Source organism: Podarcis erhardii (assembly GCF_964252035.2).
Source record: "Podarcis erhardii genome assembly, chromosome: 17".
Classification (NCBI taxonomy): domain Eukaryota; kingdom Metazoa; phylum Chordata; class Lepidosauria; order Squamata; family Lacertidae; genus Podarcis; species Podarcis erhardii.
The window spans coordinates 2,562,295-2,583,202 of record NC_138515.1 but is presented as its reverse complement, the minus strand read 5'-3'; the positions used below and the strand labels follow the sequence as shown (position 1 = coordinate 2,583,202).

At 48.9% G+C, this 20,908-nt stretch overlaps 1 protein-coding gene across 4 annotated transcripts in view; it reads left to right on the top strand.

The window, feature by feature from the left end:
• Nucleotides 1-20,908, top strand: part of LOC309331933 (filamin-A) — an 83,588-nt gene that overhangs the window by 35,338 nt on the left and 27,342 nt on the right. For 2 of the 4 annotated variants that reach the window (XM_081844500.1, XM_081844498.1), the window contains exons 14-30: nt 75-188; nt 352-495; nt 851-974; nt 4,236-4,396; nt 4,492-4,582; nt 5,378-5,547; nt 6,019-6,136; nt 8,526-8,788; nt 9,938-10,535; nt 11,275-11,448; nt 11,980-12,142; nt 13,135-13,295; nt 14,476-14,646; nt 14,729-14,852; nt 15,590-15,746; nt 16,541-16,730; nt 16,989-17,012. In XM_081844500.1, the coding sequence (XP_081700626.1) occupies nt 75-188; nt 352-495; nt 851-974; nt 4,236-4,396; nt 4,492-4,582; nt 5,378-5,547; nt 6,019-6,136; nt 8,526-8,788; nt 9,938-10,535; nt 11,275-11,448; nt 11,980-12,142; nt 13,135-13,295; nt 14,476-14,646; nt 14,729-14,852; nt 15,590-15,746; nt 16,541-16,730; nt 16,989-17,012 (2,947 nt within the window). The remainder of the gene's footprint in view (nt 1-74; nt 189-351; nt 496-850; nt 975-4,235; nt 4,397-4,491; nt 4,583-5,377; nt 5,548-6,018; nt 6,137-8,525; nt 8,789-9,937; nt 10,536-11,274; nt 11,449-11,979; nt 12,143-13,134; nt 13,296-14,475; nt 14,647-14,728; nt 14,853-15,589; nt 15,747-16,540; nt 16,731-16,988; nt 17,013-20,908) is intronic. The other 2 variants (XM_081844501.1, XM_081844499.1) reach the window with 1 other exon arrangement.

Below are 20,908 nucleotides of genomic sequence, written 5' to 3'. Positions count from 1 at the left end.
ATGACCAGTGCAGTGTGTTCTAACTGTGCAGAAGTTGCTTTGGAGTTCACACCTCTCTTCCAACCCCTCTCCAGGTCAAAGCCCATGGTCCAGGCTTGGAGAAAACGGGCGTTGCAGTCAACAAGCCAGCTGAGTTCACAGTAGATGCCAAGAGTGGTGGAAAGGCGCCTCTCAAGGTGCAAGTACAGGTGAGACTTGGTGCTTGTGCTACGGAGGGGGCATAGCTTTATCTTGTGCTGTCGCTATGGAGAATGGGAGAAGAGGCTTCCAGAATGCTGATCTTACCACAGAGGATGACTAAGGAAGTGTGCTGGATGCTAAGCTGCTCCTGTTTTTGTTTCTCCGTTGCAGGACTCTGAAGGATCCCCCGTGGATGTCTCTGTGAAGGACAATGGCAATGGCACCTACAGCTGCTCCTACCTGCCCAAGAAGCCCGTAAAGCACACAGCGATGGTGTCGTGGGGCGGAGTCAACATCCCCAACAGTCCCTACAGGGTTGGTGTTCTCTGTATTCCACCCTACTCCCAAATCACACTCTGAGAGCAAAGGACGGATGGATAGCTTAGTTGGTTAGAGCGTGGTGCTGATAACACTAAGGTTGTATATTCCTGCATTGCAGGGGGTTGCACTAGATAATCCTCAGGGACCCTTCCAACTTTGTGCTCCTTTGTGTCTTTCCCTTACCAAGTAGCTAAATAAACTTATTTCCCCTTGCAAGCAGATAGCTAGGTCAGGTGTAGACTATAGCTGTCTGTGTGCAGAGTCTTACTGGGCTGGTGTGCTTGTTGTGTAGATTTTTAAATTACTAAACACATGTTACATCACATTGTTTTTCCGTCTCTCACTCTAGGTCAACGTTGGTGCTGGCAGCCACCCCAACAAAGTGAAAGTGTATGGTCCTGGTGTGGCAAAGACTGGCCTGAAGGCTCACGAGCCAACCTACTTCACAGTGGACTGTGCAGAAGCTGGGCAGGGTGAGTCTAGAAGGGCTTCTGCCACCTGGAGTCCAGGCCAAGAAGCCCCAGGGCAGGACTGGTCATGCTGGAAGCACAGCTCTGATAAAGCTAGTTGTCTTCTGTTGATGCCCCCCCCCAACAGAGCTGGAGGGGGAAGCTCAGATGTTGCTCCGTTCTGGAGGAAGACACTGTGTCCAAAACTGTGCAGGGGGCTTGCTCTGGCCCACTGCCCCAGAATGGAGACCATATACAGTGGGCCCGCAACTTACACTCACATTACATACACAATTGCAACCTATGCGGGTGGGTGAGAGAATAAATAAATGGAGAGCAGGGCAAACTTGCCAGTCGCCTACACTCTCCATTTGTTTAACCACCACCCCCTGCCACTCGGCTGTTTTTTCTTGCTTACTGGGATCAGGGCAGGTCGCAGGAGAGTCCTGGGATGCTCCCTTCCCAGAGCCCAGGATGCAGCCCTCTGCCTTGTTGAGGTGGTGGTTTCCTGACTTTGCACTACTTTCTTTGTGTGTGGACAACTGCAACTGGAACCGAGCCCTTGGGCCAACTCTAATGAGCTTCACCAGGTCCTTGTCCGTGGCCTTCCTACAGCCTCTGCCTTTCAAAATAGCAAAACAAGAGTCTCTGTAACAAATTCTGTCAGTTGAAACCCATTCACTTTTCATCCTTTGAAGCCACAAAAGCTTATGCCATAATGAATTTGTCTGTCTGTCTAAAGACTGTCACAAGACTTTGTTGTACTGTATTTGTTCCCAACAAGCTGGCGCAGCTACCCTTCTGTGTATTTTTTTACCTTTTTTGAGACTCCTCTAAAATATATCCCAGTGGCTTTAGCCCCCAATGGCTAAGTGGAGTGTCCATGTTGGAAGCACTGCCCTTCTGGCCCCATAAGCGGCTTGTGTCATTGTACATGTTGCCTACTATTGGGGAGAGAGGATGCTGCACTTCGCATCAGAGTTTGTCTGCCGCATTGTGTGTTCTTCATATTCTGTTGGAGTGGCTGGAGCAACCCAGACAGATGGGTGGGCTTACAAGTAATTACAAGTGGTGGGGATTGTCAGTTAAGTGGGAGTAGAGAAGAAACTATTTTTCATTGAAGGGTCTCTCTCCCTCTTCTTCTGCTGACAGCTAAGGAAACAATAGACAAAGTTGTGCAATCTGTTCCTGCTCCCTCTGCAGAGATCAGCCGCTCCCTTCTTTATTGCCCAGTTCAGCAGATCCCTTTGTATCCTAATAGCTGTTGCTTACTGCCTCATTTAATGTTTAGAAGCGCTGACCCTTTAGAGTTCCTGTAATTGGGAGGGCTCTCCAGGGCTACGCATCCTACAGTGCGGGGTGAGGGAGAAGTAAGGAGAAAGGGAAGAGCCATGCTTCTCCGGACCCCCAACACTCACTCTTGTGCTTGGACCAGTGACATAGCGTTGGTTGCCAGCACCTGGGGAGAGCGCTTGCCAGCCCAACCCTCACCACCAACGCCGCCAGAGCAAAGCAAGGCTGCCCTGAGACGCCTGCCTGCCTGCCTGCCTGCGCAGAGGGGATCCTGGCCAGGGGGGATCCTTGGCGAGTGGAGAGAAGCACTGAGGTCAAAAATTGTGCGCCTGGGGCCATGGCACCCCTGGCACACTACACCCAAGGCTTGGGCCACACTAAACCATGGCTTTAAGGTCTCCAAACATGCTTTAAGGCTTCCAGGCTTCCAAACATCTGCTTTTGCTCCCTGCTTGGCATTTCACCTTCTAGCTACAGTGAACTGCAAAAGTGGAGCAACAGCTATCAACTGTGCCTTATCTGTTTCAATGTCAATGCTAAATAATAGCTAAACTTCCTTCACTGTTGTCTTGCATTAGATCTGAGTCAGGCCACACTCTAATACTGTTTAAGTGTGTCCCTGAACAGTTATTGGCAATGAGATGAGCAGTCCTTGTTTGTTTTTATCATCATTCTCTTTCCCTCAAGGCCTCTTCCCTGTTAGTTGCTGACTGCTCCTCTGTCCATGAGACACAACAAGGGCATTGTTGCATATGAAGCTAGAAGTGCCTTGAGTTATTTACCCACTCCATTGACATGTATGGCTTGCTAGATTTTCTTTGCTGTCATTTTGACAGTTGTGGTTTTCCCAAAGGGTTCTGGGCATTATAGCTTGTGGAGGATGCCAAGAAACCTATAGCCCTCCCTTGCAGAAATCACAGCCCACACCCCAGCAAGCCTGGATGCTATAGGACAGAATGCTGGCCTCTGTTGCCAAACTGAAACCTGGTCATGAAGACTCTTCCTCTCTACTTCAGTGGACTCCTGAAACTACTTGGAATCACTTCCTTTTGTGTTCAATAGGGCTTACTTTCAGGTCAAGGTTTCATAGTACTGCTGCCTTAGGTCATGATCTCACACTGCATCTCCATCAGAGGCCAAGAATGATTATGATGATTCCCTGCTCTCCACTCCAGCTGCAAACCTTTGGAGCCAGTCAGTAGCTAGGTGTTACTTGAGTACCCACCTGTTGCCTTCAGTATTAGAGACCTGCTACACCAGGAATGCACGTGGCGCTGCGGGTTAAACCATAGAGCCTAGGACTTGCCGATCAGAAGGTCGGCGGTTTGAATCCCCGCAACAGGGTGAGCTCCCGTTGCTCGGTCCCTGCTCCTGCCAACCTAGCAGTTCGAAAGCACGTCAAAGTGCAAGTAGATAAATAGGTACCGCTCCGGCAGGAAGGTAAACGGAATTTCCGTGCACTGCTCTGGTTCGCCAGAAGTGGCTTAGTCATGCTGGCCACATGACCTGGAAGCTATACGCCAGCTCCCTCGGCCAATAAAGTGAGATGAGTGCCGCAACCCCAGAGTCGGCCACAAGTGGACCTAATGGTCAGGGGTCCCTTTACCTTTACCTTTACACCAGGAACAGGGAACTCATGATCCTCCAGATCAGCAGGTCTCAACCTGTGGGTCCCCAGATGATGTTGGACTACAACTCCCATCATCCCTGAGCTCTGGCCTTGCTAACTAGGGGTGATGGGAGCTGTAGTTCAACAACATCTGGGGACCCACAGGTTGAGAAAGGCTGCTCCAGATGGTGATGTTGGACTACAACTCTCATCTTCCCTGACCACTAGCTGTTTTGATTGGGGCTGATGGGAGTGGAAGTTAAATGCCACCTGGAGGGCCACAGGTTCCGCATCTCTGTGCTGCACCTTTGGGAAGGCCACAATAAAGCAACTGGGTTCCAGTTAAAGCTGCTGTCTCACTCCCACTTTTTACTTCTTAAAAGGTGACGTGAGCATTGGCATCAAGTGTGCACCAGGCGTTGTGGGCCCAGCAGAGGCAGACATAGACTTTGACATCATTCGGAATGACAATGACACCTTCACAGTCAAGTACACACCCCGCGGTGCTGGCAGCTACACTATTATGGTGCTTTTTGCTGACCAGGTAAGAGCTCCTCTTACTGCAAAAGGGTGGGGGTGGGGAGGAGGCAACAAGGGTGTAGGAAGCAGTGTTTTCACTTTCTTCATGTTCACCTGCAGGCCACCCCCACCAGCCCCATCAGAATCAAGGTGGATCCCTCACATGATGCCAGCAAAGTCAAGGCCGAGGGACCTGGACTCAACAGGAGTGGTGAGCTGGGGGACGCTCTGTAAATGGGGGTGAATTGGGGCTGAACTTATGGCTAGGTATCAGGATCCTTGGAGCCTAAGCTGGAGCAAGGATGACTAAAATTCCCCCCAAAGGTACCTGTTTCTCTTAAAATTTGTGCAGGAGCTTTGAAGCTCCAACTCTTTAGACCCACTGATTCCCATGCTTAGAAGTATGCATGACTCTGGATCCAGGACGGTGCTTGTGTTATGGACCGCCAAATAGTGGGGGCATGATTTATCAATCCTTGGTGGGATGGGGCTTTGTTAGTCCTCAGTACTCCTTGAGTAGCATTTCTATCCCTCCCTCCCATACTGATAGGATCCTGCGAGTAACCAGGGATTATTGGGAATGCTCCCAGGAGGTCACATGGTGGGGAAGGGGCTGTGGTTGGGTTACAGGCCTTCCTTCCTCTGCTGTCTAAAGTTTCTCTCAAGTTTATGAGGAGAGGGCATCTAAGGGCATTCTCTCTCCAGTGTTGTCCCATCTCTTAGGCAGAAATCCTCAACCACCCCTTTGGAAGTCAAGAGTGGATGGTGTGAGGAAGGAAATGGGAATACTGAGCCTCTAGTATGGACAGCTGAAGGCAGCTGACAAAAGCATTTTATTGAGTGTCCCAATTTGCAAAATCGGTAGAACTCAAACCTAGGCAAGAGGTGGCTTTGGGCGAATGGTTTGTGTCCTAAACTGGATGATTGGGGTGGGGGGATTTTGGTAAGCATTGTACTAAGGAGCTTATTAGAAAAGTTGTTTAACTTTCACCTCCCTTCACTACAGGTGTGGAGATAGGCAAACCAACCTACTTCACAGTCAACACAAAGGCAGCTGGCAAGGCTAAGCTGGATGTCCAGTTCACTGGCCCGGCCAAAGGAGAGGCTGTTAGAGACTCTGAAATAATTGACCACCATGACAACACTTATACTGTCAAATACACCCCTGTGCAGCAGGTGAGTGATGGGGAGGAGACATGGGATCTTAAGGGCTCTCTTATCCCTGAGGCAAGATTTCTTAGTCAGTAGCAGACTTCATCCCAGAATACACAAAGCCGGCTAGGATCTGACGTCTTCAAACTCTAATAAGAGCAAGGAAAGAGGAGCCTGGAGTGGCAGCTTTAGGCAAATGGGATGGTTTGTGGCTTGCATTTAGGGTTGGTGTTCTAGCCTAGTCTTGTCCTGGATGTGCTGTATGCAAGGTCTCCCCCTCCCCTCGCGGAGAAGCCCTTGCTAAGTGTTGGGAGGTGTTGCTGTCCAGATACAGGCTTACAGTCTCAGTTAAAGTAGTCTTTAAAATCTACTCAGGTAAGAAACTAGATTTGGCTGTGGCTTGGAGTTGGCAGGATGAGGGCGGAAGAAGGCTGTCTCTTTATCACTCAAAAATGGTGTCTTTAAGTGATGACAGTCATGGTTCTTGACTTTCAGGGTAACATTGGAGTGAATGTTACATATGGAGGAGACCACATCCCCAAAAGTCCTTTCAGTGTGGGAGTGGCACCCACCCTGGACCTCGGCAAGATCAAGATCTCTGGACTTGGCGACAGTATGTATCCCAGTGACTTAAATGCATTTATGACATCATTATAGCATACTTTTGGCCAGCATGAGGGCTAGAAACCTGCTTCTAAAACAGGCATATGGATCTCCAGATTTTTGCAGCAGTAACAGGACGGGCTCTTTGTGAAGTCACCCTGGCTCTGGTTGCATCACTGCCTCTATTATTTCATCTGTTCAAAATTTCAAGCTGCGGTCTTTCTTGGCTGGTATACCCAAAGAAAATGTCTTTAAAATGTAAAAGTCTTTGCTCATTAGAGTAAGCCTAATTTTATAAAAGTAGCACAAGAGTCAAATTTGGGAATAAGGTAAGATAGCTCTAGTAAAGGTATTGTGTTTCTACAAGTTATAATTTGATCTAAACCCAGCCTTAAATTAGTTAGTTTGTCTCTGCCCCCCTCCATTCAAATGAAGATTGAGTTGAACTAGTTTAGTCTTCCCCCAACTTGGTGTTTTCCAGATGTTTTCAACTACAATGTGCTTGGGGCGAACCATGTTGTAGTCCGAAACATCTGGAGGGCACCAGATGTGGAGGAGGGTGATGCCTGAACTGTACAGCTGCTGTTTACCCAACCCTTGTTGGGTTTATTTTTTTTTTAAAAAAAAGATCATTAAAAGGTAACCACCTAATAAAAAACTGATCTATCACACGCTTAAAGGTCTACTCTGCTTCTCTGCAGTCACTGGCTTGTCTGAAGTAGGTCGGCCATGTCAACTTAATCCCTGAGGATTACAATACAGCCAGTGTTTGCAGCTGGCTGGTAAAGCCTTCTGGGATCAGACCAAGAGCCCATCTGTTCCAGCATCCCTTGGGAGGTTTTGGCCCCTGCAAAGCGGATCCAGGCAGCTCAGAAGAAATGTCCACATTGAGAAGTCTTGCATTAATAGGGTTTTGCAGGCCCGCAATTTTGCAGAGCAAATGTAGAATAGTTTTGCTCTGTTGCTTGCTGTCTTGGGTTTATGAGTTCCAGGAGGCATTGTCCTTCAAGCATACTCACTTTTGCAAAGGTACTTTTACAGCCATAAAAACTAGTGTGGGACCTTTCCTGAGTCTTGGGGCCAAATCACATTGCCCTTAAAACACACAGAGTTCTGCCCAAAATGGCGGCAGCAGCACATCTAGCACTCCTGGTTCTCATCCGCATCCTCTCCCCCAGCAGCAACTCACCCATTAGAACTTGCCCTGGGGTTTCAGTCAGCTGCATTTTTGCCAACCCAGCTCCCGCCATCCTCTTCACCAGCCTGTGATGTGAAGCAGCGACATCATAATTTTATTTGTATGCTTCCCTCCTACAAAAAAATCAAAGCAGCTTTTGCAGCCTAGGAAACTGGAATGCATCTCAATCAGTTGTCACAAGAACAATTTCACGGCAAAAGAAAATCGCAATGGCAAATATAATAATGTACAAAACCCATAATTGCAGTGCTATAAATATAACAAGATTACATTAACACCACATTTCCTGGCAATAGCAGAAATAACAAGGGGAGCTGGGTGGTTTCCCCTTGGTCCTAGCAAATGCACCTCCCATGATGTTGCCTGTTGTGGCAGGGCTAGCAAGTCTCCTGCATGTTAAGGGTGAAGCTCAATGCAATGGCCTTTGGAGTGGCAGCTGTGCGAGTCTGCAGAATGATTCTAAGCTATTGCAGCAGCATTCTCCTTCTGCCCATCTCCACCCTCCCCCTTGACACATTGCAGTTTCTGTGCTATGCATGTGTGTACATTCCTCCCCATACCATGTGGCAGAGCCTCCACACAATAAAAATCCCTGTCAACCCATCTGTGCTACCAACATCAGCAAGCTTTAAACTGGTCTTGTGGAGTCTTGCCCCAACAAGATTGGGGGCATTTTGTCACACAGGCAATCATCTACTACACCCCCCCCCCAGGAAGGGTTTTGGGGTTCCATGGAGGTCAAACCATGATTGGAAAATTCCCCATTTTTAGATACCTCCCAAGTGGCAGCTGGATTAAAAATCTTTGCTTCCTGGAGACCTGCCAGGGCCAAATGATTGGAAGCACTCCAAGGTCTTTGTTTTTTTTAGGAAACATTAGTCATGCCAGTATTTCTCCCTCCCCACAAGTTAACCCCAGCCACAAAGTATTGTCACCTTCTCTAGGCCTTAGGAAGTGGTGCCATAAATCTGAGAAACCGCTGTCTAGGAATCCAGTGGATGGTTCTGTCTTTGCAATTCTTAAGCCGCTCTCTATAGGGCAGGCAGGGCAGTGTACTTGGGGGTAGGAATACTTGGCCCGGAAGAGGAGGATCTCTCCCCTCCTTTTTTAATTCAAAGGGCCAAATACACTTAAGATCTGACACAGACATGCACACGTATGTATACCCCCACTCTACCCCCCCGCACATTGTTTTTTGCAGAAGTGGAAGTGGGCAAGGACCAGGAGTTCACCGTCAAGTCCAAGGGGGCTGGTGGCCAAGGCAAGGTGGCTGCCAAGATCACAGGCCCCTCCAGCAAGCCTGTGCCCTGCAAGGTGGAGCCAGGCCTCAGCTCCGACAACAGCGTGGTGAAGTTCATCCCCCGGGAAGAGGGGCCTTATGAAGTAGACGTGACCTATGATGGTGTGCCAGTCCCAGGCAGCCCCTTCCCTGTGGAGGCTGTACCCCCCACCAACCCATCCAAGGTAGGAGCTCCACACACACACACACACACACACACACACACACACACACACACCAGTTAACATGGCAGAGGGATTGGGCCTTGTTGGCTGATTCATAGTCTCTGTGTGGAGGTGCAGAACAGGCGTCTGCTCACCACCTCCTGTGTTCTAGAACTCTGTGCGGTTTCTTGCAGCATGTATGTGGTGGTGGTCTCATGGGGCATGCACAGAGTGCCCTGTTTTTGAAGTGTCTTTCCTCACCGAATTTGTTTTGTCCTAAATCTTGACTTTTCTTTCTTCCTGTCTCAAACCTTCCATTCTTGTAACTTCACAGTACAATAACATTCTGACCTAGCTAGTGAGCTCTAGCCATTTCATGTACTTAAACCAAGCCAAGTGGGCATACAGAGACCCTGTGGACAGGAAACCTCTATTATGCAGACAGCAAATCCTCAAGAGTCTAGATTAATCTGACAGTGTGGGTGTTGGTTCTTCCAGTGGGTGGGGGGGCTTAAATATTTGTGTGTGTGCACGTGCCTAATAAAGTGTATGTGTGACCATAGTAGGAGAGATGCATCCTCTCCCTGGGCAAATTAGTGCTTGAGTTTCCAAAAATACCCTAAAACCTGAATGCCCTTAATTCTTCTTTTCTGAAAAGGAGGGCTTGTCTAGTAGTGCAGACGAGTCGAGGTGGGGGCTGTACTGACTAATTTCTGGGTGGGAGAGCCTGCTGTTCTCCTCCATATGTTGTAAGACTCCCAAGTCCTATCATCCCTGACCATTGGCCATGCTGGCTGCTGGGACTGCTAGGAGCTTGGAGTAAAATGGCACCTGGAAGAGGGGCCCCGGTCCCCCATCCTCCCTGGACTAGAGCCTTCTCCTCACTGTGTTAACTTGTCTCTGGGTGGTTGCCGCTGTAGATGGAGATCGGCACACATCTCCATGAACTCAGTCACTCAGAGCCCTGCATAGATCTGAAGGGGCAAGTTGACCATTTATAAAGCATTTATCTTCATCTGGGTGCAGCAAATAGTCACCTTTTGAAGGTGGGAGGGTTTGCCTTGATAAATCCTTTTTATTTAAAGGTCTTGTTTGATGGGACAAAGTGACCATGGAGCATTCTTCTTCTGTCTTCTTTTTCCTTTTCCCCCTGCCCTTGGCCTGTCCCAGGTGAAGGCCTATGGACCAGGCCTGAAGGGCGGCTTGGCTGGCGCTCCTGCCCCCTTTACCATAGATACCAAAGGGGCTGGCAATGGAGGCCTTGGCCTGACTGTGGAGGGCCCTTGTGAGGCCAAGATCGAGTGCCTGGACAATGGAGATGGCACCTGCTCCGTCTCTTACCTGCCCACGGAGCCTGGCGAATACAACATCAACATCCTCTTTGCTGACACCCATGTGCCGGGCTCTCCCTTCAAAGCCCAGGTGCTGCCTGGCTTTGATCCGTCCAAAGTGAAGTGTTCTGGGCCAGGGCTGGAGCACGCCACGGTGGGGCAGGCGGGAGAGTTCAGCGTGGACTGCTCCAGCGCCGGCAGCGCAGAGCTCACCATTGAGATCATTTCGGAAAGTGGCACACAGGCTGAGGTCCACGTGCGGGATAACGGCGATGGCACCTACACCATCACTTACATCCCTCTCTGCCCGGGTGTCTACACCATCACAATCAAATACGGTGGGCAGCCTGTGCCAAACTTCCCCAGCAAGCTCAACGTGGAACCAGCTGTGGACACGTCTGGAGTTAAAGTCTACGGGCCCGGAGTGGAAGGCAAAGGTGAGGCTGGCTGGGCCTTCTCCTCGGAAGAGTGTCCCAGTGGGACTTGGCGTTGAGTAGTCTGCAGCCTGTCCTGGGAAGGGTATGGCTTGGGGTTCGGAAAGGAGAAAGGGAATTGCTGTGACAAATTTGTGCCAGCCTAATTTGAATTTACATGGCTTGCCTGAGCTGCAGGAGGAAAACATAATTGCCCGTCTGTATTTTTGGGAATAATGTTCCCCCCTAGTTATAGGGCAGAGGCATTGGAAGTTTCAAACAACCCTCTTGGGGCTTCCTTCAGACTTCACCAGGCATTATCCTTATAGAAATTTTTGTCACAGACAGAAGGGGTAAAAAGTCAAACCTGTTATATTCTGGTGACAAGTGGGCGCAGGATGCTGGCAAACCATTTTGTCCTGAGCCTGGGACTTCATAATAAGGGGACTGGAGGTGTAGGCTAGGGAGGATAGTAATTGGGTTGTGAAGACCCTTCATGTCCAGCTTGGCTGTGATAGATGGTCTCCATCTTGCCCTGAACATGTCTTATTTGGCCTGGGGATACGTCTGGCGATGGGTGCAAACACCTTGGGGCTTTGGCTCAGACCCACATTCCAAATTACTTTCCCAGGTGATGCTGGATACAGTGCAGGGCCTCAGGTCATTCATGAAACAGGATGCAAAATGAGACTGGGTTGGGAGAGTCCTGTTGTGCAGCCTCCTTCTGTATTCTGTGACTTCTGACCCTGCTTGTGCTCACCAGGTGTGTTCCGTGAAGCCACCACAGAGTTCAGCGTAGATGCACGAGCCCTGACTAAGGCTGGAGGCCCTCATGTCAAGACGAGAGTCTCCAATCCCTCAGGAAACCTGACCGAGAGCTATGTGCGTGATAATGGGGATGGGACCTACAATGTGGAGTACACTCCATATGAAGATGGTGAGAGAGCTGTGCAGTGGCAGGGAGGGGTGTTCATGGAGTGGGGAGCCCCCTTGGGTACTGATGGTGCAGACCCTAATGGAGGGGCTGTGGATATCCAAAATCCTATTCAACGCTTGCCTCACAAGCCTGCCCTTTTTGCTTTGAAAATGTGCCCAGTTTCATGGGCAATTAATGCTGTTGTTCAGTCTTCAGTGTTGGTTACCTGAGACTTCTGGCCCTAGCATTGGGCAAGATGAGGTGACCTCCTTTTTGGAAACTGTAGAGAGTGAAAATGTGTGTGTAGCATGCACACATGCTCTTTAATCATGACTGTTAAGCATGTGCTCCATCAAACATTTTTGCCTCATATATCAAAATGTCTTGGGTTGCTTGAACCTGGGCATTAAGGGAATAGTGCCAGAGGTGTGAGCTTGGCTGCCACCAGACTGCACACACTTGAGGTCACAGGAGGGCTTCCGCAATGCATAGGCTTTGAAGTTCGAGGCATAGCACCCAAGAGCTCCAGCTTTCCCCCTTCTTCCTCTTCAGGTGTCCACTCTATTGATGTGACTTACAATGGCAGCCCTGTGCCGAGCAGCCCCTTCCGGGTGCCAGTAACAGAAGGATGTGACCCCACAAGGGTTCGAGTGCATGGTCCTGGCATCCAAAGTGGGACCACCAACAAGCCCAACAAATTCACGGTGGAGACCAGGTAAAACTGGAGAGAGACCAAGGAGGATTGCTGTGCAAAGGGGCCTGAGAAGGGCATTGCTGCCTGGTTTGGGCAGCCGACCTGGCCTGCTCCCTTGGGAGGTGCAGCCCAGCCCTCAAAAGAAGCTGTGCTAATCTGGAATGGGCAGGAAGGAGGTCATCTGCCACCCTCTAATGGATCACCTTGGTGACTGCTAGGAATCTTGCAGGAATGCTGGGCTTTAATATGCAATAGCAAAAAGTAAATTAAAAGTTTTGTGCTTTTTATAATATTGCAGGCGAAGCACCTTTAGTAAAGGTTTTATTCTTTTAGTGTTTTGAATCTTAGTCAGTTGCTTTTGTGTGGTAAGTGACAAATGTAATAAATGTGAAAAGCATCTCTTTAATGAGATGAGATCTTGTCCAGCTTTTTGTAGTCATAGTAATGCAGCACTGAGCTAGTTGGAGAAGCAGCCTGGAAAATGAAGTCGGCTCCTAGCAGTAGCACTTCTAAAGGTGGTGACTTCTAAAGGTCTCTCAGTTGGGATTCCTTTGCTTTGCATCGTATCTGCTCCCTTCATGGCCCAAAGATTGGTGTTAAAAGGATAAGCAGGAAAACATGGTTGAAAGGGCAGATAAGACTAGGCAGGCTGTGATCTGATCCAGCCACCCAGGCTCTTAAGTCGACAAAACAAGATAGCATACTTAGGGTACAACTAATCCTTAAGGCAACCAAAATGGCTTCTTGCTCTGTGAATTTTAAAATGGCCTGTGGGGATTTTAGCTTTTTAAGAGTTCACACAAGATTCATTGGCCCACCCCAGAACTGTTCTTAATGGAAGCACTTCCACTTCCACTGCACTTCTAAGTTGCTTGAACAGGAGCTTCCTAGTTCACTTCCTCGATCTTCTTTGCCTGAGGCAATGAGTCTGTGGCGACTCCCAACTATCACAGGCTTTGATTTGTTGATCAATTGGGGCCTTTTAGAGTCAAAACTGGTTTCTTCTACTACAGGGGTGCTGGTTCTGGTGGACTGGGCCTAGCTGTTGAAGGTCCCTCTGAAGCAAAGATGTCATGCACTGACAACAAAGATGGCAGCTGTTCAGTGGAATACATTCCCTATGAACCTGGCACCTACAACCTCAACGTCACTTATGGTGGCCACCAAGTGCCAGGTACCGATTGGGGCTGGGTTGTGCGTGTGGCAGTGGTAGGCAGGAAGTGGCAGGGGCAACTGATTTATAGGTTGGTGATGGTGGTATCTTCTGTCGCTCTTGGCATACATGGCCCTAGAGAGGGAGAGGGAGCCTCTGGCCCATGGTCCTAGTGAGGCCTGGCAGGAGTCCTAATCTGGCCCACAATAGTTTCCCCTGAGTCCTGCCCACCTGCCATCATACAGCATTTGGTGTGAGGCAGGTAAAGATGCAGCTTCCTGCCTAAAGTGGGATTTGACTGAATTGCTGTTGGGGATTGCAATGTTTTGTGCCTTTGGCCAAGTGCTTTGATTTTGCACTGCCTGGGCAAAGGAAACACATTGCCAGCTGCCATGGTGACATCAGGTGATTGACACCTGGGTGGCCCTGCGCACCTGCCAAAATGGCTGACAAGGTCTGGGTGACCTAAGGATCTGGTCCACTGACCGGAAAATATTGCTCTTCCCTTGGCTCCACAATTCAATTGTTGCTCTTGATTTTTCACCACTTTGGTGTTTTCTTTTTTGCGGGCAGGGCACTGGTGGAAATTTAGGCTGCCTTTCTAGCCAAAAGAGAGGCATATAGTCCCATTAGGCTCTCCTGGTACCTAAATAATGAAAGCAAGATTTCAAACTGCCCGAGGTTCCTTGGCCTAAATATTCTGCAAAACAAGTTCATATCCATCTCTGTTTTGCGTTCTTGGTGCACTTCTTCAGCTCTCCTCTGAGCAATCTCCAGCAAAGCAGGAGTGGGCTGGGCAAGCAGGATGGTGTAATGCTTAGTGTGGGATCAGAGGCTGCGGACCGTAGGGCATGCCACATAGGGGTGGGGGACCTGTGACTCCCCAACTCCCATCATTGCTGAGGATTGGTCCTGCTGCCTGTGGCCCTTCCAGCTCTACAATTCTATGGTTTTATGATTGTATGCTTCACTTGAGTCCCCTGGAAGATCAAAGAGACAGGCAATTGGATTGCAAATAGGACTTGCTGGTTAGGAAAGTTGGCCTCCTGAAACATAAGCGTGGGTGGGACTCAAAAGCAAGAGACTTCTTTTAAAACTGCATTTGATGTAAGGAGTGTGTGCTTTACCTGAAACCCTGAAGTGGTTTCTGGGCTCAAATCCAACTTTTTTCATCCCCTTCTCTCTCTCTCTCTCTGCATAGGGAGCCCCTTCAAAGTGCCTGTGCATGATGTGATAGATTCATCTAAAGTTAAATGTTCAGGCCCTGGCCTGACTCCAGGTGTTGTCAGAGCCAATGTCCCCCAGTCCTTCACGGTTGACACCAGCAAGGCAGGTGTGGCACCCCTCCAGGTCAAAGTTCAGGGCCCTAAAGGTAAGCAAATCTCGGCTTGACTAGACCAGTAGTTCCTTCCTGGGGCTTGGCTCTTCTCTCACCTGTTGAACTCTTCCTGCAGGAGTGGTGGAGCCTGTAGATGTGGTGGACAATGCTGACGGGACTCAGACCGCAAGCTACGTGCCAAGCCGGGAAGGCCCATACAGCATTGCTGTGCACTATGGAGATGAGGAGGTGCCCCGCAGGTATGGGCTGTGGGTTGGCGCTGTAGGGCAGAGGGAAGACAGTGAGACTCTGAAGCCTCCTTAGGACAGAAGCTTGGTACACTGAACATTCATAAGAAAGCTTCTAGCCTCTCTGAGCCAAGGCAGAGACTCTAACAGTGATGGCTGCTTTTTGACGTTTCCAAAGCTTCAGATGATTTTACCATTTACTAGAAATCCAAAGTGTTTGTAAACCCAGCACTTGAGAATCTGAGGCTTGGGGACTTGCCTCTCAGGATAATGTTTTTAAAGTTGCATTGAACACGTTGGGCAAGTTGTTTGAGAGAGGGCCTCTGCAAATCTTTTAAAGAATCCCGTGTAATCAATGTTGGAAGCAAAACCTCATGCCACAGATCTTTTTGTCTCTTGCTGTTGACAGGCAAATTGTGTTAGAGCAAAAACTGGCACAAGACTTGAAAGCTTTTCCTGGAACACTGAGCCCAGTGTACAGTGTCTTGCACTTACCAGTTGTTTCTGCTGAACGTGCTGTCCTGTCAATGGGAACTTCTCATTGGTAGAGGATTCCATCAGGCTGCAGTGGCCTCAGATTGGTATATAATGCCTTTATTCTGTGTAAGAGAAAGATGAGTGACCCTTAATGATCCTGTGGGGGAACACCTGTGCACCCTGGAATTGAGGGATGGGGGTGTGGTCATTTCTGTCAGTTGCCTAACATTAACAGAGGCACTTCTCTCCCTCCCTCTTTTATATGCTCACAGTCCATTCAAGGTTAAGGTTCTTCCCACACATGATGCCAGCAAGGTAAAGGCTAGTGGCCCAGGGCTGAACACAACAGGTGTGCCAGCCAGCCTGCCTGTGGAGTTCACAATTGATGCCAAGGATGCTGGAGAGGGCTTGCTGGCCGTCCAGATCACTGTAAGTGGAACAATGTCCGAAGGGGAGATGAATGCAGGTTGGGGGTTGTTGTGAGAAGGCCTTCAGGGCAGAGGGGTTGGTTCCACGGTAGATACTTGGGGGGAGAAATCAGTCAGGTGGACTGTGAGCTCCTTCATTCATTCATGTGGTGACACTGCCTTGTGGCAACATCCTCACTGATTGCATAGCCATACTTGCTGTCTTGTACAGGGGTGGGAGCTTTGATAGCATTTCCAAATGGCAGAAAACGCTGCCTTGTTCATTTTCCAGAGCTTTCTGCCCTTGACTACCCTTCTCATCCTGTACTTAGAAGGGCCACCAACTCTTCACTTGGTGAGAGTCTCTTGACTCCTGAGTATCCCACTGCAGCAAGACAGTAGATTTCAGTACTCATTTTGAACCAGAGGTCTATAGTGGTGGCAAGCCTTAAGCTGAGCTTGCATCTAAAGCATAACAAGAGTTTTGTGTAGGTCACTGACCAATTTCACAACTCCACCTTGGTAATCCCAGTTTATTCATGCCTTGCTCAGCCCCCCACCCCCTTTTTAAACATAAAATGTCCTTTCAGTGCTTTCCTATGTAACAGCAAGAAATGCTTGTGGCGGCGGCTGTCTTCTTGTGCCATACTGGGTTCAAGTGGGTTTTCACTCATACAAATTCCTGTCAGATTCTCGTGACCATAACAACTTTGGGGCAGGGACCTAGGTTTTGAATGGCTCCTGCAGTTGCCGCCTCTTAACTTGAAATGCTTGCCTTCCTTCTAAACCCTCCTTCCTGGGCTGTGCCGTGGCCAGGATCCTGAGGGCAAGCCCAAGAAAGCCACCATCCGTGACAACCAAGATGGCACCTACACTGTGTCGTATGTCCCAGACATGACCGGCCGGTACACTATCCTCATCAAGTACGGTGGGGATGAGATCCCCTACTCGCCGTACCGCATCCGGGCCCTTCCCACTGGCGACGCCAGCAAGTGCACCGTCACAGGTGAGCGCTCCTCCCAGGTGAGGGTCTTGTGGGGGCGAGGGCTGCTGGAGGGTGGGGTGAGCCACGCTAAAATAATGCCACGCCCTCCCACCACATTGACTGCTTTTTGCCGGGCACATCCGGCCACACCGCTCACCCACTGTGGGGAGGGAAATGCCACATTGCCTACGTTCTCCTGTGTTTTATTTTAATTGTGCACTGTTCCGTGTGATTCTTGTCTCACTCTGATTACCCTTGCTCTTTGCCCTTTCACCTCAGTGTCGATTGGAGGTCATGGGCTAGGTAAGCAGCTTGCTAATGGCTTCCTTCCCCCACCCCAAGTATGCCTGCCTGCCTGCCTGCCTGCCTGCCTGCCTGCCTGCTCTCACTGCTTCCTTTTCTGCTGCATGGTCTCACACTGGCATCGGGCTCCACCTCTGCCCCAGGTCAGAGAGGAGAGGGCAGTCAGGCTTCCCTGCCCAAAGGGCTGGTTGGAATATTCCATCTGGAAGAGACCTCTTGTTCTCAAAGCAGGTGCCTGCTGAAAACTGGGTCAGTTGCTGATATAGAACTTCACAGAACCTGGATAAAAGCTGCCATTTCCCTGGTTAGGCTACAAAAGATGCATATGTATTCCTTGGTCTGTTAAAACCTTGCCAGGACCAAAATGATCAGGCAGGCGCTTAAAGTGCAGTGCCACTGATTTGTCAGTTAAAGCTTCTAGTTCAGGGATTGGGGGGGGGGGGAGGCTGTGGCACTTGCAGTGGTGCACCTCCTCCCAGGCATAGCCAGCATGGCCCAGTGGTCAGGGATGATGAGAATTGTAGTCCCTATATCTGAAGGGACACAGCTCTGCTTTAGTTGTTGTTTGTTTTGGGCTTTTAAAAAAATTATCTCCCCTGCACTTGATGCTAAACAAGAACTGTTTTCAGTAGCTCCCTTTGATACCCGTTCCACTTTCAGCAAACATGTGATGAGTTTGAATGATAGGACTTGTGCCAGCATAAGGAATGCCAGCTTTACAAGTAGCGCACGTGAAGACAGTTGGGGCCTGTACTTTGTCTTAACCCATTATGGACTATTGAAATCAGTAGTGGCTCTTCAGGGTCCCAGGCAGAGGCCTTTTGCAGACCTGCTAGGGAAGCTGTTCCTTGAAGCAAAGATGCTAGGGGTCAAAACAGGGTCCTCCCTTTCTTTTTCATTTTTCAGTTTTTTACTTGCAGAGATGAGCCACTAGTTTGCCCCTGCTAGAACATATTCACTTTTTGCTTCTACCAGCAAGATAGGATTGCTGTGAGCTAAGCCTCTGCTTCAGAGGCAGAAAAGAGACAACTTTTGGGGAGGGGGAGGGAGCGCTGGAAGCCGTGCATTTTCTCCAACCCTAGCCATTGATATGAAGCAAGGAGGTGGATCTGAATGTTAGTGGTGGGTTGGATTATGGCTGTCATGGTACATTTTCCCCTTCCACCCCCTTCTCTCCACCCTCCCTGCCTCCCCAAATAGTCCTCTCCTACCCTTTGCCTCCCTCTCCATCTTCTATCTCCTGCTGTGCTTGCCTAATGAGGGGCGTGAGCTTGTGAATCAGGAAATGGATCAGGTACATGCATGTTTCTTAACTCTGTGGGGAAGGCTTCTGTCTACAGGCAGGCATGTTGCAAGCATTGTGGTGGCTCAGGGGACCACCGAAGTTTGTGGGAGTCCTGTTGACGTTGTCCTGGCTTTCCACAAGAAGTGTGCTTCAGGGGTCTGTATCAGGCACGTGAACGGATTTTGTTTGCCACATTTCTATACTGTCAAATAGCTTGAAAACTCCGAGCAGTTCACAAGAATAAGAGGCTAAAACTAACACATAAAAATCTAAAACAACTACAGAATAAATTATTATTATTATTATTATTATTATTATTATTATTATTATTATTTATACCCTGCCCTTCCCAGCCAAGACCGGGCTCAGGGCGGCTCACACCAAGTATAAAACAATTGATTAAAATACAACTTAAAAACAAGATTAAAATACAACATTAAAATGCAGGCTCATTTCAGTACAAACTCAAATCAAAAACAAAAATGTCATCAAACCAAAGCAAAAGCAACAGAGCAGCAACACTTCTTTTGAATGCAAAGGCCCTGGGAGCATTGAAATGTCTTCTCCTATCATCCAAAAGATCAGTGCAGGTGCCAGGCGAGTCTTTTTGGAGAGGGCATTCCGCAGCCCAGGTGCCCCCACTGGAAAGGTCATCGGGGTGAATTCCTGGAAGAAGCTTCAGACCAGGGAAACTGATAAGTGGTTGCCATCTTCAGGGAAGCTCGGTTCCCCACCCCAAGTGTAAGGGGAAAATAACACCTCATGGTCTTCCTAAGAAGATTAGAGGAGTCATAAGCTGCAGATAGAGCCCGAGACCACAGTGAAGAAACATCATTATTTATTCAATTTATTTACTGTCCTTTATTAATGAACAGAACATCAGAATTAATTACAGAACATCAGTGATAAAAACATAATAAAAAGCATACTGGCAGACAGCCTAATAATAAAATAGTCATCATCATAACAGTCCTCCCCCCCCCCCCCCCCCGCTGCATTTTTCCAGGTTGTGGGCCATAGCCATAGGCCTGGGTAAAGAGGAATGTTTTTGCCTGGTGCCTAAACATGCACTATTATTTCATCTCCCCCCCCCCACTTGCATCCTCCATGCAGCTTGACAGGCAAACTGGTAGCCCACGGCTTGTCTTTGCTATCCAGAGGGCTTAGGAGTCAAATTTGACTGGACATAAATCTAAACATTTCCCCTTCCCAGCACTCATTCCCCAAAACACACTCTCATAGCCAGCACTAGGGGCCCAGTTTTTATTACTGTGTGTGTAGCTTTGATCATGATTTGCCATTTTACAATAGGAACCTAAGCCAACAATAGAAATCTTGATTCAGCTTGAACTTGATGTTGTTGTGATAGGGGGGAGAACCCAAACATGATATTTACAGCAGCTTCTCTGTTTGTTAACAGTGTTGTTGCTTTTGGAAATCTCTTTAAGCCAGAGCCCTCTCTGTAAGAAGGATTAACCCATTGTGGTGCCTTCCAGATCTTGTTGGGCAAACTCCCATTGGCTCCAGTTTCTGTGGCCATTGGTCAGGTAGGATGGGAGCTCAAGGGCGCCATGCTGGCTGCCTCAGGTTAACCCTTTAAGCTACTTTGAAAGTCTGTGGCTCAAAATCTCCTCTTGTGCTTTGATTGCATAGGGTTTGTTCTTCAGTGAGAACAAGCTCTTCCTTGGCATTGGCCGATCCCTAGTCACCCAAAGCTGTAACATCCCTTGCTTTATGAGCAACCAATGCTGCTGCTGCTGCTGGGGTCCAATCATGGCTTTAGTTGCCTTAACTCCATCTTGCTTTAGTCCTTTTAAAAAAATGTTATGTTATCTGACTGTTTCCTTGGGGGGCTTGGTGTCAGATGGCAAGAGTTGGGTCTGATCCAGCTCCCAGCCTCCTGTGCAAGCTGGAAGGGTTTTTTGACCCCCCCCCCACCTCAACACAATTGGCATGGGGGCTCTGACAGCCTCTCCTCTGCACCTCAACCACCTTCTCCCTTGCATGAGCACATCTGAAAATGGGAGTGAGCCACTGAGGTGCATTGGAGAAGAGTGTCTGGTAGATAGTGGTGGGTGGATGGGTAACATATCTTGGCTGAGTTCTAAACATTGTCCTGCCGAAAACTTAACTGCTGACCAGGCTTTGGTATTGGCTGGAACAGCCATCATTTTGAGCCAATTGTGGTGTCTGCAAATGCAGGCCTCTCATGTGAATGCAGGTATTCCTGGAAAGAGCTTGCGTGAGGTGTGAACTGGCCCTAGTGTTCCAGCCTGTGTTTTCCTACTTGCAGAGTTTCCTTTCATTCTCTGTCATCCATTGTAAAAGCCTTTGGCTTTATACAATAAAACTGATCACTTGTACTTGCAACTGAATGGGTGAATATAGTCCATTGGTAAGGTGCTCTGTTTTGACCTACAGTGGCTTAATTCATCTATGCAATATTGGTCCTCCCACAATTTGGTCAACCTGCCCTCTGTCTCAAAGTCCCCATGAGGCCATGTCAGCTGGTATAAGAGGCTGGGGGCTTAGGGAGACCCATGGCGCATGATGGGAAGGAGTTGGGAATTGGACTCAAGTTCTCCATTCCTCATTGGCTTTCCCTTCTGCC